This window comes from Rhinopithecus bieti, unplaced genomic scaffold, assembly GCF_001698545.2.
Source record: "Rhinopithecus bieti isolate Rb0 unplaced genomic scaffold, ASM169854v2 scaffold_13704, whole genome shotgun sequence".
Classification (NCBI taxonomy): domain Eukaryota; kingdom Metazoa; phylum Chordata; class Mammalia; order Primates; family Cercopithecidae; genus Rhinopithecus; species Rhinopithecus bieti.
This window is the reverse complement of record NW_016808231.1, coordinates 3,889,636-3,907,783: the sequence shown is the minus strand read 5'-3', so window position 1 is coordinate 3,907,783 and position 18,148 is coordinate 3,889,636. Positions and strand designations below refer to the sequence as shown.

The 18,148-nt window shown below is 49.0% G+C and overlaps 1 protein-coding gene across 1 annotated transcript in view; it reads left to right on the top strand.

Moving 5' to 3' along the window:
• Positions 1–1,226: 1,226 nt before the first annotated feature.
• The window catches only part of SEC14L5 (SEC14 like lipid binding 5), a 63,422-nt gene continuing 46,500 nt past the window's right edge, over positions 1,227–18,148 (top strand). Inside the window, exons 1-2 of the mRNA XM_017886395.1 lie at positions 1,227–1,272; positions 1,983–2,090. Of these exons, the coding sequence (XP_017741884.1) occupies positions 2,028–2,090 (63 nt within the window). The 5' untranslated portion in view covers positions 1,227–1,272; positions 1,983–2,027. The remainder of the gene's footprint in view (positions 1,273–1,982; positions 2,091–18,148) is intronic.

Genomic DNA, 18,148 nt, shown 5'->3' with positions numbered 1-18,148 from the left:
AAAAAATACAAAAAACTAGCCGGGCGAGGTGGCGGGCGCCTGTAGTCCCAGCTACTCGGGAGGCTGAGGCAGGAGAACGGCGTAAGCCCGGGAGGCGGAGCTTGCAGTGAGCTGAGATCCGGCCACTACACTCCAGCCTGGGCGACAGAGCGAGACTCCGTCTCAAAAAAAAAGAAAAGAAAAAAGAAATAGGGTCTTGCTATGTTACCCAGGTTGGTCTCCAACTCCTGGGCTCAAGCGATCCTCCCGCTTCGGCCTCCTAAAGTGTTCGGATTACAGGCATGAGACATCGTGCCCGGCCTCTTACCTGTTTATAATTGTCCTTTCTCTCCTCTGGCTCCTTGAGCCCCTTTCCTGCTTGTTTTTCTCTCATTAGAATTTTTCACTACCTCACACATCATATATTTGTCTTATTTATTGAGTGTCTGTCTCCCCACCGTAGTGTAAACTCCACGAGGGCAGGGATTCGTGCCTGTGGCTCACCGGCGGCTGTCCAGCCCCTGGACAGACCTGCTGACCCCCAGCAGGCGCTCTGTGAAGGTGTGCAGAGTGAGCGAAAGTGCATGCGCGGGGCTTGGGGTGGGGACAGGTGGAGGAGCCGGTCAAACCCAAGTGCAGCGGTACAAGGGCGAGGTAATTTGAGCAAGAAAAGACGTTAACTGTGCTCATTTACAAATGTAAACAGTACTAAGAGGGGCGGGTCGGCCCGGATGCAGGGTCCGCTTGGGGGCAGAGCTAGATTAGAATGGGGTCTTCCTACGGCCGGATCATTCCCGAGGCTGAGGCCCTTGGGGGCGGGGACTTCCTGAGGCGTGACCAATCTGGAGAAATGACTGAGCTGAGGGCGTGGTCAAGGAAGATGCATGTAAAATAAGGGGCGGGGCTATAACCGGTTGGGGGGAGTTAGTCTGGGGCGGGGCCAGAGTGGGGAGGGACCAGTAAGGGGGCAGGGCCAACCTGGGCGGGGCCATGGCCAGGGACGTAGGCGGGGCCAGGGTAGGGGCGGGGCCAGGCCAGGATCTCCGCTGTCCCGGGTCCTGGAGAGCTCTCGGCTCGGCAGGTCTTTCTCCCGCCCCTCCGGCCTTCCTGTCCTGGCCGCAGGGTGTTCAAGGCGGGACGCCCCAGGCTAGGGAGCCGCGATCGGGCCCCGCCTCAGGCGCTGCGCTCCGGGCCAGGCGACCGCGGGAGCCCGTAAGCGCTCAGCTCCCGAGCCGGGAGGGCTTCCAAGGCACTTGCCCTAGGCTGCGTTCCCGAAGGCTCCCGAGGGCAAGGGTGAGCAAAGCTGCGGGGACCTGTGTGTGCATGCATGTGTGAGTGCCTCTACGTGTGTGTACGTGTGTGTGCATGTGCGCCCGAGTGTGTGTGCGTGTGTGCACGTCTGTGCACACCAGGGGAATTGTGTGTGTGGAGTTGGGCAGGTGCGTGTTTCAGGGAGCTGGATGTGTGTGCAAAGTTGGAGGCGTATGCAAAAGCAGTCCCGTGTGGGAGGGAAACTTGCGTGTGTGCATGTGTGTGGCAGAAACAGTGCCTGTGAAATGTGGTGAACGCTGTGTGTGTATGTCAGGGTGTCTGGGAGGAAAATGGGAGGGCAGGTGCAAGGAGACTTGGGGGTGGGCGACTGTGGCAAGCTGCGGGGTGCATGCGTGAAGAGAACCGTGGGAGTGTAAGAATTGCAAACGTGTGTGTGTCTGTGTGGGTAGCAGTGAGGCTTTTGGGGGCCCTCAGTGTGAAGAGGTGGGGGTAGAGGAATGTTTGGGGGTGCTGACTGCTCTTGGAAGGCTGAGCGTGGTCTGGGACCATGGCTAATGATAGGGAAGCTGTTGGGGCTTGGCCTGGAGTAATTTGGGGGTCATCTCAGCCTTCTTACTTTGAAGGCTGGGGAGCTGTGTGGGTGGGGCCAGGGGCTGCCCCTTACACTTGGTGGGTGGTGTCCCTGCTTCCTGAGGTGGGACCTGCGACCTACCAATTACCCCTCGCCCCAGGCTCCGTGCACACCTAGTGACTTCTGTTGGTGCTCCAGCGTGAACATGGTGCAGAGATACCAGTCTCCTGTCCGAGTCTACAAGTACCCATTTGAGCTGGTCATGGCGGTGAGTGACTCCTGATTCTTGGGCCCCCTGTGTGACAGTTGGAGGGACTTGAGATCAGCTATGTCGAGAGGAAGATGGAGCTCCTTAGACTCCCAGATCAGAAGGAATTAGTGAGCTACTCAGCTGACCCAGTGGGTTTAACTTCTAACCAGTGACGACCATCCTATCCTCGGCCCAGTGACCAAAACACAAAGTCTTTCTTCCTTCTCCTTGTTGAAGCTGACCTGCTCCCTTACTTTAGATTCTCCTGATAGAAAGCAAAGGTATCAGGGGCCAAGCCACTGCCATCGTTTCGTATAATGGCATATCACAGTGATATATGGAATGGTGGTGATAATGACAGCAGCTGTTCATTGAATGTTTACAGCACTGTCTTGACAGACGATGTTTCTTCCAATTCCCAATAGCTGTTATTATTCCCATTTAACCTCCATGAAACTGAGGCTTTGACAGGTGAAGAGATGACACCAAGTTCTGTATCTAGGAAGAGGTGGAGTCAGGGCTCAGATCCCCATAGAGGAGACTCTAGAACCTCACATTTAACCACAGAGACCTCCTGCTCACAGACCCCCTTCCCTCCCCTTCAAGGAAGCTGATACAGGGAGGAGAGAGAGAATGAGTGGGTAGGTTTGCTTTGTGATGTACTCTGTATTGTGCAGCAAGTCAGTTGGAGGCCTAGAATTGGCTGCCAGATCCTTGGCCCCCTGGATCACCGGTCTTTGCATCCTGGGGGCAGAAGCTGGAGGTAGGTGGATGTGGAATTCCTTCTTGGCTCCATCCCTCTGCCTCTCAGCACTTCACTTCCCTGCTCAGTAACACAGGGACAATGCTATGAGGTTGCCAGGAGGAGTAAATGAGATAATTCTTGGTGCTCCTGGCTGTGTGACGGGCACACAGAAGGAGCTCATGAAATATGCTGTCCCTGTTATTGCACCGAAGTCTTATAAATTAACGTATTGAAAGTGTAAGAAACATTAGCATCTACCCCCGTCTGTCCCACCCCAGCACTGACTGCTTAACCCCAGCCTTCTATCCAGGGACTTTCACATCTCTTGGTGGCTATGTGTGTCTGTGTGTCCAGTCTTGTCTTATTCTATGGATCTACATGCGTATAAGTTTATTGTCACACAGAGGATTTAAAAGCATCACTGAAATCATCCACATACGTTGTGCTGTTACAGGCAGATGGTTTTAGGACAGTGAAGAGGCAGGAGCTGGCTTAGGGTCATATTCTAGCTCCCCGATTGACTAGCTGAGTGTCTGTGGGGCAAGTTGCTTCACCTCCATGAGCCTCCAACCCCCCATCACCAAAATGGGAATCTCCTGGGTTCCAAATCCTGGTGTCATGCTGTGGGTTGAATCAATGTGTATAAAGCTCCCAGTACAGGGCTGGTGCAGATCAAATGCTCACTGAGATCCAGCTATGATCATTACTGTTTTTGCCTGTGGCTGTGTGACTTTGCTTCTGTGTAATGGAAGTAGAACACCAGGGGATGGTGAAGAGATCCAGGGATGTGAATTCAGATGCTTTAGGGTTCCGCTGTGCTCTGCCATGCTCTGGTAATATGTCTTTAGAAAGTTGTTGAACTTAGGCCGGGCGCAGTGGCTCACGCCTGTAATCCCAGCACTTTGGGAGGCTGTGGCAGGTGGATTACAAGGTCAGGAGATCGATACCATCCTGTCCAACACGGTGAAAACCCAACTCTACTAAAAATCCAAAAAACAAAATTAGCCGAGCATAGTGGCGGGCACCTGTAGTCCCAGCTACTCGGGAGGCTAAGGCAGAAGAATGGTGTGAACCCAGGAGGTGGAGGTTGCAGAGAGCCAAGATTGCTCCGTGGCACTCCAGCATGGGTGACAGAGCAAGACTCTGTCTCAACAACAACAACAACAACAAAAGTTGCTGAACTTTTCTGAGCCCCATTTTCTTGTATTTTTTCGAGACTGAGTCTCACTCTCTTGCCCAGACTGGAGTGCAGTGGCGCTATCTTGGCTCACTGCAACCTCCACCTCCCAGGTTCAAGCCACTCTCGTGCCTCAGCCTCCTGAATAGCTGATATTACAGATGCACACCACCACGCCCGGCTAATTTTGTATTTTAGTAGAGACAGGGTTTCATCATGTTGGCCAGGCTGGTCTTGAACTCCTGACCTCAAGTGATCCACCTGCCTTGGCCTCCCAAAGTGCTGGGATTAAAGGTGTGACCCACTGCACCTGGCCCCATTCATATAGCCTTAAGTGCTACATTCATGGGCATGGCTTCTTTTCTTTTCTTCTTTTTTTTTTTATTATACTTTAAGTTCTAGGGTACATGTGCACAAAGCACAGGTTTGTTATGTATGTATACATATGCCGTGTTGGTGTGCTGCACCTGTTACCTCATCATTTACATTAGATATATCTCCTAATGCTATCCCTCCCCCCTCCCTCCACCACACGACAGGCCCCAGTGTGTGATGTTCGCCACCCTGTGTCCAAGTGATCTCATTGTTCAATTCCCACCTATGAGTGAGAACACGTGGTGTTTGGTTTTCTGACCTTGCGATAGTTTGCTCAGAATGAGGGTTTCCAGCTTTATCCATGTCCCTACAAAGGACATGAACTCATCCTTTTTATGGCTGCATAGTANTGGCGGGCACCTGTAGTCCCAGCTACTCGGGAGGCTAAGGCAGAAGAATGGTGTGAACCCAGGAGGTGGAGGTTGCAGAGAGCCAAGATTGCTCCGTGGCACTCCAGCATGGGTGACAGAGCAAGACTCTGTCTCAACAACAACAACAACAACAAAAGTTGCTGAACTTTTCTGAGCCCCATTTTCTTGTATTTTTTCGAGACTGAGTCTCACTCTCTTGCCCAGACTGGAGTGCAGTGGCGCTATCTTGGCTCACTGCAACCTCCACCTCCCAGGTTCAAGCCACTCTCGTGCCTCAGCCTCCTGAATAGCTGATATTACAGATGCACACCACCACGCCCGGCTAATTTTTGTATTTTTAGTAGAGACAGGGTTTCACCATGTTGGCCAGGCTGGTCTTGAACTCCTGACCTCAAGTGATCCACCTGCCTTGGCCTCCCAAAGTGCTGGGATTAAAGGTGTGACCCACTGCACCTGGCCCCCATTCATATAGCCTTAAGTGCTACATTCATGGGCATGGCTTCTTTTCTTTTTCTTCTTTTTTTTTTTTATTATACTTTAAGTTCTAGGGTACATGTGCACAAAGCACAGGTTTGTTATGTATGTATACATATGCCGTGTTGGTGTGCTGCACCTGTTACCTCATCATTTACATTAGATATATCTCCTAATGCTATCCCTCCCCCCTCCCTCCACCACACGACAGGCCCCAGTGTGTGATGTTCGCCACCCTGTGTCCAAGTGATCTCATTGTTCAATTCCCACCTATGAGTGAGAACACGTGGTGTTTGGTTTTCTGACCTTGCGATAGTTTGCTCAGAATGAGGGTTTCCAGCTTTATCCATGTCCCTACAAAGGACATGAACTCATCCTTTTATGGCTGCATAGTATTCCATGGTGTATATGTGCCACATTTTTTTAATCCAGTCTGTCATTGATGGACATTTGGGTTGGTTCCAAGTCTTTGCTACTGTGAATAGTGCCACAATAAACATATGTGTGCGTGTGTCTTTATAGCAGCATGATTGGGTATAGGACATGGCTTATTTTCAAGTATTTTCAAGTGCAATGATTGTAAATACTTTTGAGAACCCTAAACATGACAAATTAAGTTGGCATTTGTTAAGCAAATGCAGTCGATGGTTTTCTATCCTATAGTTAATGTGTCTCACCTTCGTGGCAGAGAACCATAGGTCCCCGGACTGTCAGAGAAGGGTGGGGACAGTTTCTCTCTTCTTATGAATGAATGAACAAATGCTTGGGTCTTAGAACATGTGAGCTGCCAGAGCCTTAAACTAAGAGTGATTATTCATGTTTATCGACCACTTATTGTCACTTGGTAGGACTGGACCCTGTGCGAGGCAAACAGACACACACACACACAATCACTTTTCATCTGCATGACAACCTTATGAGGCGCATATATTCATCCCCATTTCACAAATAAAGAAAATGGGGGCTGGGCACTTATTCGTAGAGTAAGACAGGACTGGACACACCATCCTGCACTCGAGCCTGGGCAACAGAGCAAGACTGTCTCAAAAAAAAAAAAAAAGAAAACAAAACAACAGAAACACTATATGAATAGCACTAGTAATGTATTTGCATTGCCTTTGTTGGGTATATTAAACATATTTTGTAAGCTTCATGTTCCATGAATGAAGGCAGAGCTCCATTTACTCCCTTCACTATTGAGTTTCTAGGTACTGACACCTGTGGGTAGAGTGAAAAAAAGGCTTTCAAATCGTTATTATCTGGGGCGGGGTAAGGTGGCTCATGCCTGTAATCCCAACACTTTGGGGGGTCAAGAAGGGCAGACCACCTGAGGTCAGGAGTTCGAGTCCAGCTTGGCCAATGTGGTGAAACCTCATCTCTACTAAAAATACAAAAATTAGCTGGGCACGGTGGCCAGCACCTGTAGTCCCAGCTATACGGGAGGCTGAGACAGGAGAATCGCTTAAACCCAGGAGGTGGAGGTTGCAGGGAGCTGAGATCGTTCCATTGCACTCCAGCCTGGAGGAAGAGTGAAACTCCGTCTCAAAAAAAAAAAAAAAAAAAATCTTATCTGTACCTGCCTTAATTTAAGTCATTTGTATTTTTCAAAGGGACTGCCACAACCGTGTCATTCTATCTTCCATACAGTCCTTTTCTGTGAAATGTTCCCAAGCCACAGCAACACTGCCAACAAAGCCACTTTGCCGACTGTTTACAAAACATTATTGTCCCCAAAATAGCTGCATAACTCAACATAACTTGCACACTGTGGAGGCACAAAAGGGGTTTTCTATACTTAATGTTTGTCTTTGTTTCTCAGTTAAACACTTGCCCTCAGTTTGGGTCAGATGCCGGGGAAGTTTCAGATGAACTCAGCTGTTTTCACTGCATCCGAGTGACCAGAAAAGCTGGCCTTTCAGTTTTTCTGTTTAACAAAACTGACTTCAGAATCAAAATGCCCCTGGCTTCTTCAAAATCCACTGACAATGACACAAATGACTGAAACTGGGCTCGAGTAATTGATTATGACATTGTGTTTTAAGGTAACCTTTCTAGACCTGGCTATAAAAATTTTTTTAAAGTAATACTCTCACTTCAAAAATCTGTCTAGTCAAATACATGGAGATTTCTCTCCAAATCCCTTCCCACGAATTTTGCTTCTAAAGGGAAGGATTCTAGGGGATCTTTCCTTCCCCCAGCTTTTTTTTTTAAAACAGAGTCTCACTCACTCTGTCATCCAGGTTGGAGTTCAGTGCTATGGTCTTGGCTGACTGCAACCTCCGCCTTCTGGGTTCAAGCGATTCTCTTGCCTCAGCCTCCTGAGTAGCTGGGATTACAGGTGTGCACTACCCCACTCGACTAATTTTTGTATTTTTAGTAGAGACGGGGTTTCACCATGTTGGCCAGGCTGGTCTTGAACTCCTGACCTCAAGTAATCCATCTACCGTGGCCTCCCAAAGTGCTGGGATTACAGGCATGAGCCACCGTGCCCAGCCTTTTACTCCCTTTTTTCTTTCTTTTTGAGACAGGGTCTTGCGCTGTTGCCCACGTTGGAGTGCAGTGATGCAATCATGGCTCACTGCAGCCTTGAACTCCTGGGCTCAAGCCATCCTCCTGCCTTAGCCTCCAGAGTACAGCCTTAGCTGGGAGTACAAGCATGCGCCACCATGCCCAGCTAGTTTTTAGATTCTAATATATAAAGATTTATATATACATTTATAGAAATGAGGTCTCACTATATTGCCCAGCCTGGTCTTGAACTCCTGGGCTCAAGTGATCCTCCCACCTTGGCCTCCCAAAGTACTGGGATTACAGGCATGAGCCACTGCGCCCAGCCTTCCTTTCTTTCTTGATAGCATTCTATATCATTGGGTTCAAACAATAAGCTTTCATTGTCTTGGTAAACAGAGAAAAACAATTAAGACAAGGGAGGCAGCTGGAGTATCCAGTGTCGGAGAGGGTCCGTCAGTCCTTTGAATGCCGAGGTCCCAGAAGGTGTGTGGGGTGCTGGTGTCTTTGTGGAGGTCCTTGCACAGAGGACACAAAGGCTTAGGGTATGGGGTCAGGTAGCCTGAGTCCTGAACCATGCTCTGCCCAGCCCATTGTGAGTTGAGTCTAGGTTATTTGTCTCTTTCCCCAAGTGGGTGGTAAAGAACCAGGGCCAGGCGTGGTGGCTCATGCCTCTAATCCCAGCACTTTGGGAGGCCGAGGCAGGCGTATCGTGAGGTCTGGAAATCAAGACCATCCTGGCCAACATGGAGAAACCTCCTCTCTACTAAAAATACAAAATTACCCAGGTGTGGCGGCACATGCCAGTAATCCCAGCTAGTCTGGAGGCTGAGGCAGGAGAATCGCTTGAACCTGGGAGACAGGTTGCAGTGAGCTGAGATCATGCCATTGTACTCCAGTCTGGGTGACAGAGTGAGACTCCATCTCAAAAATAAATAAATAAATAAATAAATAAATAACGAACCAGACCCACAGGCGCTATCTCTGCTCCAGGCCTCAGCACATTCCCCAATTCTTCTTCTTCACTCCTGACCTCAGGTGATCCGCCCACTTCGGCCTCCCAAAGTGCTGGGATTACAGGCGTGTTNGTCTCGCTCTGTCGCCCAGGCTGGAGTGCAGTGGTGCGATCTCGGCTCACTGCAAGCCCCGCCTCCCAGGTTCACGCCATTCTCCTGCCTCAGCCTCCAGAGTAGCGGGGACTACAGGCGCCCGCCACCTCGCCCGGCTAATTTTTTGTATTTTTAGTAGAGACGGGGTTTCACTGTGTTAGCCAGGATGGTCTCGATCTCCTGACCTCGTGATCCGCTCACCTCAGCCCCCCAAAGTGCTGGGATTACAGGCGTGAACCACTGCGCCCGGCCTTTTTTTTTTTTCCTTGAGACGGAGTCTCTCTGTTGCCCAGGCTGGAGTACAGTGGTGCGATCTCGACTTACTGCAAGCTCCGCCTCCCAGGTTCACGCCATTCTCCTGCCTCAGCCTCTCGAGTAGCTGGGACTACAGGCACTTGCTACCACGCCCAGCTCATTTTTTGTATTTTTAGTAGAGACGGGATTTCACCATGTTAGCCAGGATGATCTTGATCTCCCGACCTTGTGATCCACCCTCCTCGGCCTCCCAAAGTGCTGGGATTACAGGCCTGATCCACCGCGCCTGGCCTACTTCTTTTCACCATACGGGGTCTCACTGTCACCCAGGCTGGGGTGCAGTGGCATGATGTTGGCTCACTGCAACCTTTGTCTCCTAGGCTGAAGAGATTCTCCTGTCTCAGCCTTCGTAGTAGCTGGGATTACAGGTGCCCAACACCGCGCCTGGCTAGTGTTCGTATTTTTAGTAGAGATGGGGTTTCACCATGTTGGTCAGGCTGGTCTCGAACTCCTGGCCCCAAGTGATCTGCCCACCTTGGCCTCCCAAAGTGCTAGGATTACAGGTGTGAGCCACTGCGCCTGACCACCATAATATTTTTTTTAAAACTACCTCATTGAGGTGTGATTGACACATAAAAAGCTATGTATCTTTAACGTACACATCTTGAATGTGTCTGGCGATAAGAAGACACCTGAGTGTACAATGTTTTTAAGGTTCATCCACATCTTAGCATGTATAGATTCTGCCTTTGTTTTTATGGCTAAATAAATATTTCACTGTATCTGAATAGACCACATTTTCTTTATCATTCATTAGTTGATGGATATTTAAGTTGTTTTCAATTTGGGGGGACTATTATGAATAGTGCTGTTATAAATATTTATGCGCAAGTTTTTGTAGGAACATATTCTTTCCAAAGAAATCTCTGTTGTGAATGGTGCTGGTTATTCAATGGGTTTTTGAAGATTCTATTTTACATTTTATTTACGGCCAGTTGTGTGGCTCACACCTGTAATGCCAGCATTTTAGGAAACTGAAGCAGGAGGATTTCTTGAGCTGAGGAGTTTGAGACCAGCCTGGGCAACATAGGGAGACCCCATCTCTACAAAAAATAAAATAATTAGCTGGGTGTGGTGGTGCACACCTGCAGTCCCAGGTACTTGGGAAACTGAGGCAGGAGGATAACTTGAGCCCAGGAGATTGAGGCTGCAGTGAGCTGTGATGGTGCTACTGTACTCCAGCCTGGGCAACAGAGTGAGACCGTGCCTCAAAAAATAAAATTAAAAAAATACTTTAAAAATGTTAAAAAAATTATTTAAACTCATACACAGCACTGACGTTCCAGTCTCTGTTCTTTTTTATTTTGTTTTGTTTTTTGAGACGGAGTCTTGCTCTGTCACCCCAGCTGGAGTGCATGGCATGGTCTCAGCTCACTGCAACCTCCACCTCCCGGGTTCAAATGATTCTCCTGCCTCAGCCTCCTGAGTAGCTGGGACTACAGGTACCTGCCACCATGCCCAGCTAAATTTTTGTATTTTTAGTAGAGATGGGGTTTCATCATGTTGGCCAGGCTGGTCTTGAACTCCTGACCTCAGGTAATCCACCTGATTCAGTGTCCAAAAGTGCTGGTATTACAGGCATGAGCCACCGTGCCCGGGCCCAGACACTGCTCTGAGTCTATTCACTTATTAAGTCCTCATAGCCACCCCATGAGATGAGTTCTGTGGGTAGCCCATTCGACAGAGGAGGACACTAAGGAGAGGCTTATCCAAAGCTCCAAAGCAAACATGTAGCAGGCAGGGACTCAACTTCAGGCAGTTCGGTCCCAGAATTTATACCGCAACTACGAGCTCTACCATTTTTCAGAGCTGGATGGAGGATCTGAAGTTACTGGGGTGGCATCTGGGCCAAGTGCGTGGTCCCAGCAGAAGCAGTTACCATCAGGATGCCTTTACCCCTTCAGGACCCTGCAAAGGAGAACACAGCCCAAGCCCACAGACCCTGGCCCCTGGCACACCGGCCAAGCCCGGGAGCGTTTACTCAACACTACCTGTGGCCAGCCCTTTAGGCCAGCTCAGAGGCATGTCAATTATAGCAGCCTGATCTGTAGCAGAAGAGGAAACTGAGGCTCAGCAAGGTCCAGGAGACTGTCCCTCAGTGACCAGTGTTTATAGTCCCACAGAGCCACAAACCGGGTGACTTTAGAATAACATAAGGTCGTTGCCTCTCTGTTCTGGAGGCCGGAAGCCTGAATTCAAGGTGTGAGCAGGCCCACACTCTCTCTCTCTAGAAGGGGATCTGCTCCTGGCCTCTCTCCCAGCCTCGGATAGTTCCTTGACTTGGGGCAGCAGAACTCCAATTTTCACATGGTGACCAGCTGTGTCCAGATTCCCCTTGTTTATAAGGACACCAGTCATACTGAATTTATACGGACACTCCGATGGTCTCGCTTTAACTTGATTTCTTGTAAAGACCCTGTCTCCAAATAAGGTCACGCTCACAGGTACCAGGGCTTAGGACTTCAACATATCTATTTTAGGGGATACATTTGACAGCTGGGATTTGAACTCAGGGAATCTGACCCCACAGCCAGAGCTCACAGTCAGACTTTCTGGATTCTGGCTCTGACTTTCGTGTTTTTTTTTTTTTTTGACAGAGTGTTGCTCTCTTGCCCAGGCTGGAATAGAGTGGCTCTATCTTGGCTCATTGAAGCCTCCACCTCCCAGGGTCAAGCGATTCTCCCAACTCAGCCTCCTGAGTAGCTGGGATTACAGGTGCCCGCCACCATGCCCGACTAATTTTTGTATTTTTAGTAGAGACGGGGTTTCACCGTGTTGACCAGGCTGGTCTTCAACCCCTGACCTCAAGTGACCCCTTCCCTTCCCTTTCTCTGTCTCTATTTTATTTTATTTTATTTTATTATTTCTTTTTCGAGATAGCTTGCTCTGTTACTCAAGCTGCAGTGCAGTGGTGCCATCATGGCTCACTGTAGCCTTGACCTCCTGGGGGTCAAGTGATTCTCCCGTCTTGGCCTTCTAAATAGCTAAGACCACAGATGTTCACCACCACACCTGGCTAATTTTTTTTTTTTTTTTTTGAGACGAAGTTTCACTCTTGTTGCCCAGGCTGGAGTGCAATGGTACTATCTCAGCTCACTGAAACCTCTGCCTCCTGGGTTCAAGCAATTCTCCTGCCTCAGCCTCCCGAGTAGCTGGGATTACGGGTATGTGCCACTACACCCAGCTAATTTTGTATTTTCAGTAGAGACGGGGTTTCTCCATGTTGGTCAGGCTGGTCTCGAACTCCCAACCTCAGATGATCCACCAGCCTTGGCCTCCCAAAGTGTTAGGATTACAGGCGTGAGCCACGGTGCCCAGTCACACCTGGCTAATTTTAAATAATATTTTTATAGAGATGAGCTCTCCCTATGTTGCCCATGCTAGTCTGAAATTCCTGGGCTCAAGCCATCCTCCTACCTTGGTCTCCCAAAGTGCTGGGATTACACACATGAGCCACTGTGCCTGGCCTTGACTTTCCATAAACATCTGTGCACCAGCAGCAGTCCTGTGTCCAGCCACTGCCCAGGTGTTCCTGTGGGGCCCCAAAACCCAGTAGCTCTGGGTCATCTCTGTTTTGCAAACCTAAATAAGGAAGATGGCTTGGAGTAGAATTTCCTAAGCAAAAGGCTTTTCCTGTGGAGGAAGGGTTATGGAGGTGAGGTTCTGTCTTGCAGCAATTAAGTGTTAAAATATTTAAAGACCTGGCCTTGTTGTGTTGATAAACAGTTTGTAATTTAGCCAATGCGTTGTTAACAAGAAGCAGCCTGTGAAGGTAAATTATTGTGGCTTCGGCCAAAAGCAGTTACAGTTGGATTTGCTGTTATGGACGTAGTTTTAACAAAGCGGCAGGCTCATTATTTAAATGAGTTTAAATTAGCTCCCTGGAGCCCGTCGTCTGATCCTGTTGCTAACACATTAAGGCAAGCAATGTTTTCTACCTTGACTGCTGCTCTGATTTGGGCTGGGAGAACAGAGGTGATCCACTGCCCTGCGGAGTGGTCTTCTGATTTCAGAAGGCCCTGAAATAAGCGTAAGGCCCTCATTCATTCGTTTCTGTGTGCATTTATGTGTGCATTCATGCATGTGTACATTCCACAAATATTTTTTGAGTTTCTGCTGTGTGCTAAAGGCTGTGCTAGGTGGATTCCTAGTACTTTTTTTTTTTTCTCCAATGTTAGACGCTTAAATGTGCACAGATCTAGTACTTTTTTTTTTTTTTGGAAACAGAGTCTTGCTTTGTTGCCCAGGCTGGAATGCATTGGTGCGATCTTGACTCACGGCAACCTCCACCTCCCACGTTCAAGCGATTCTCCTGCCTCAGCTTTCCAAGTAGATGGGATTACAGGCACAAGCCACCATGCTCGGCTAATTTTTGTTTTTTAGCAGAAACAGGGTTTCACCATGTTGGTCAGGCTGGTCTTGAACTCCTGACCTCAGGTGATCGACCCACCTTGGCCTCCCAAAGTGCTGGGATTACAGGTGTGAACCACTGCACCCGGCCTGATCTAGTACTTATTGAAATGCATCCTTATTCTGTTCATTTGTTTGTTTACATAGAATTTGCTCGTTTACTTGCTTATATCGGTATTTTTCATTAAGGGAAGCTCCAGGAAGACAAGGCTGTGTCTGCCTTGTCTGGTTCTTTTCTTTTTTTTTTTTTTTTTTTTTTTTTGAGAGAGGTCTCAGGTTGTCACCCAGGCTGGGTTGCAGTGGCACGATTACAGCTCACTGCAGCCTCGACCTTGCAGGCTCAAGCGATTCTCCCACCTCAGCCTCCCAAGCAGCTGGGACTACAGGCGCCCACAACCACGCCAGGCTAATGTTTGTATCTTTTGTAGAGATGGGTTTTTACCATGTTACCCAGGCTGGTCTTGAACTGCTGGGTTCAAGTGAACTGCCTGCCTCTCAAAGTGTTGGGATTACAGGCATGAGCTACTGCACCTGGCCCATCTGGTTCTTTTGATGTGGTTCCTGCCCTTATGCAGCCCCCAGTATTGTCTATTGGGGGAGGGGGTGACAGGCGAATGTCATGTAGAACCATTCGTCATGGGGAATAACAGGGCATTGTAGGAACACAAAGAAGGAAGGACCCTTTGGGGGCCATAGGAGGGTCATTTGAGCCAGCCAGGCTGAGAGTTGTGGGGAAGCAGGGAGTTGGGAGGTGGGGGGTGTTGGGCAGGGTTTAGCCTATGCAAAGGCCAATGGAGTGGAACTTGTCTCTCAAAGAAGTGAACTAGCTCAACTGGACCCTAGTGCAAGTTAGAAAGTGGCTGGCAGCGTCCTCAGAGGCCAGGAAGCAGAGGCGTTGGAGGTCCAGAGGCATTCCTGAGACGCTTGGAAAATTTAAAATAGCATTTCCCCTCTGCGCAAGATCCTGACATACCATGTAAATATCAAGCTGCTCTGGGCTGGCCTCGCTAAGTCATCCGCCCTCCCGGAGCTGTCAGGGGCACCAGCTGATCCTAGGAGTTCCCGGGCCCCACTCTTGACGTGTGGGTGAGACTCTGCAGTGGGTTTGTGCACACATGGGTGGCACGGGCTGACGTTCTCCCAGTGCCGGAGAGGCCAGGCATTCTGAGGATGAGTCCTCACGTGGAGGGACACAGCTTCCAGCCCAAAGGTACATCCAAGCGTGCAGAAGCAGGAACCAGTAAGAACTAGACCTGGCCGGGTGTGGTGACTCATGCCTGTAATCCCAGCACTTTGGGAGGCCGAGGCAGATGGATCACAAGGTGAGGAGTTCGAGACCAGCATGGCCAACGTGGTGAAACCCCGTCTCTACTAAAAATACAAAAATTAGCTGGATGTGATGGCACGCGCCTGTAGTTCCAGCTACTCGGGAGACTGAGGCAGGAGAATCTCTTGAACCGGGAGGCGGAAGTTGCAGAGACCAAGATCGTGCCACTACACTCCTGCCTGGTGACAGAGTGAAAAAAAAAAACAAAAAAACAAAAAAAAAACTAGCTGACTTTGGTCTTATTGCAGCCATGGGATAGGGAACTTGTTAAAAAACAGGCAAAACTGGCCGGGGGAGGTGGCTGATGCCTATAATCTTAGCACTTTGGGAGGCTAAGGCAGGAGGATTGTTTGAGTCTAGGAGTTTGAGACCAGCCTGGGCAATATAGTGAGACCTTGTCTCCACAAAAAATTAAAATATTAACTGGGCATGGTGATGTGTGCCTGTAATTCTAGCTACTTGGGAGGCTGAGGCAGGAGGAATAGTGGAGCCCAGGAGGTCGAGGCTGCAGTGAGCCATGATCTTGCCACTGCACTCCAGCCTGGGCGACAAAGCAAGACATTGTCTCAAAAACAACAACAACAACAAACAAACAAAAACAAAACAAAACAAAACAAAAACAGGCAAAACTCTCCGTCTCCAGCTTTGTTCATGGCTGATTCATTGTTCAATCCCTGTGGATAAACCCTGTTCTGACAACTGAGGCGAGTTACTCATTTATTCACCTGCCCAACAAGCATCTTCCAGAACCTAGCTCTCTGAAGGTAGAGCTTTGGGCTGTGCACCTGCTGATGTCTCCCGGGAGTGTAGACGTAGGTCCACTCACTCTGAGACTAGGGAGACCAGTACTTATGTGCCTTAATCTCCCAGGGATATATAGAAAGATGGTTCCATTTTCCTATTTTATTTCCCTGGCACTTGGCTATTCACTCATTCCTTCCTTCTTTCATTCATTTGACAAATATTGGCTGAATATCTACAATGTCTCAGGTGTTGTATAAAGCACCAGGGAATTCAGTGGTAAATGAAACCTGCATAGAGATGGTGGCACTGAGAATGTAAATAAACAAACGCAGACATAATGTCCTATTCCAAACCATGACAAATGCTTCTGATAGGGCTGTAGACCATCTAGGAGGTGGCTTATTCTTTTTTTTTTTTTTTTTTTAACTGCCCAGGCTGGAGTGCAGTGGTGCAATTATAGCTCACTACAGCCTCAGCCTCCTGGGTTCAAGCGATTCTCCCACCTCAGCCACCTGAGTAGCTGGGACTATAGGTGCCACCAAACCTGGCTAATTTTAAAATATGTTGTAGAGATAGGGGTTTTGCCCAGGCTGCTCTGAAACTCCCGGCTTCAAGTGACCCTCTTGTCTTGCCCTCCCAATGTGCTGGGATTATAGGTGTGAGCCACTGCACCTGGTCTCACTCTACATTTTTTTACTGTGATGAAATACACGTAACATAAATCTTACCATTTTAAGTGTCTTAAGTGTACAGTTCAGTGGCATAAGTACATTTGCATTATTGTGCAACTGTCTGCACCGTGCATCTCCAGAACCCCTTCATCATCCCAAACTGGACTCTACCCATGAAACGCTAACTCCCCACTCCCTGCTCCCCACTGCTCCTATTAGCCACTATTCTATTTTCTGTCTCTGCAAATTTGAGCATTCTAGGTACCTCATAGAAGAGGAATCATACAATAGTTGTCCTTTTGTGTCTGGCTTATTTCACTGGAAACGATGTCTTTCAGGTTCAGCCGTGTCGTGGCAGGTGCCAGTGCCTCACTCCTCTTTAAAGCTGAATATATACGTCATTGTATGACTCCCTCGCCTTTCATTTATCCACTCATGTGTTGATGGATACGTGGGTGGTTTCCACCTTTTGATTATTGTGTAAGTGATGCTGCTGTGAACATTTGTGTACAAATATCTGTTTCAAGTCCCCATTGCTTTGCTCTTGTCCATTAAGAAAAAATCAACTATGTGGTACCTGGCATTGTCCCTTTAATTGTTGCAGCAACTCCAGAGCCCACACTCTTAATGGCAGTGCTATGCTGTTGTTCATTCATTCATCCCGTAAATGTCTATTGAATGGTGACTGTGTGCTAGGCATTTTTGCAAAGCACTGCAGATTCAGGGATGTCAGGGGCTGATGATGCTACTTTGGCAGTTGTGATGCATGAAGGAATAAAACAGGCCCAACTGAGTCAGCATCCTTTTCCTCTTTTTTTTTTTTTTTCTGAGAAAAACTGAGCCTCAGAGAGGTTGCTTTGAGGACATCCAGCTGCCAAGTGGCAGAGCTGGGGTCACATATTGACCCTGTGCTGTGTCTCTGCTACTCACCCAGGCCCCGCCCTTGTCCTCTCATTGAGTCCAGGTGCCCTGGCTGCAGAGGTTGTTCTGACCCTGTGTCTCCATCTCATGTGTGTCCCAGGCTGGCTTTGCTGGGATGAGCAGTGGCTTTTCAGCTCCAGGGCCATCTGGGTACAGCTGCAATGATGGATTGTCTGCAACAGTCATCTCAGGGCTTCCGGAACAGTGTCAGCCTGGTTCTGCCAGGCCCACTTCCCTTCATCAGCTGGGTGACACTGCTGCCATTGAGTGGCTGATGACTCATTCAAGCTCTAGTTGAGCACCCCTACTAAGAGTTGGGGGGTCTATCCCACGGCACAGTATTCAAAAGTAAAAAGGAAGGAAGCACTGATGCATGATGCGGCAACACGGATGGGCTGAAAACATTGTGCTGAGTGAGAGAGGTCAGAGGCGGAAGGCTATATCTTACGTGATTTTTTTCTTTCTCTCTCTCTCTCTCTCTCCTTCCTTCCTTCCTTCCTTCTTTCTTTTCTTTTTTTTTTTGGTCAGAGTCTTGCTCTGTTGTCTAGGCTGGAGTGCAGTGATGCAATCTCGGCTCCCTGCAACCTCCACCTCCCGGGTTCAAACGACTGTTGTGCCTCAGCCTCCTGAATAGCTGAGACTACAGGCGCATGCCACCACGCCCAGCTAATGTTTTTTTTTTTTTTTTGAGGCGGAGTCTCGCTCTGTCGCCCGGACTGGAGTGCAGTGGCCGGATCTCAGCTCACTGCAAGCTCCGCCTCCCGGGTTTATGCTATTCTCCTGCCTCAGCCTCCCGAGTAGCTGGGACTACAGGCGCCCGCCACCTCGCCCGGCTAATTTTTGTATTTTTAGTAGAGATGGGGTTTCACCGTGTTAGCCAGGATGGTCTCGATCTCCTGACCTCGTGATCCGCCCGTCTCGGCCTCCGA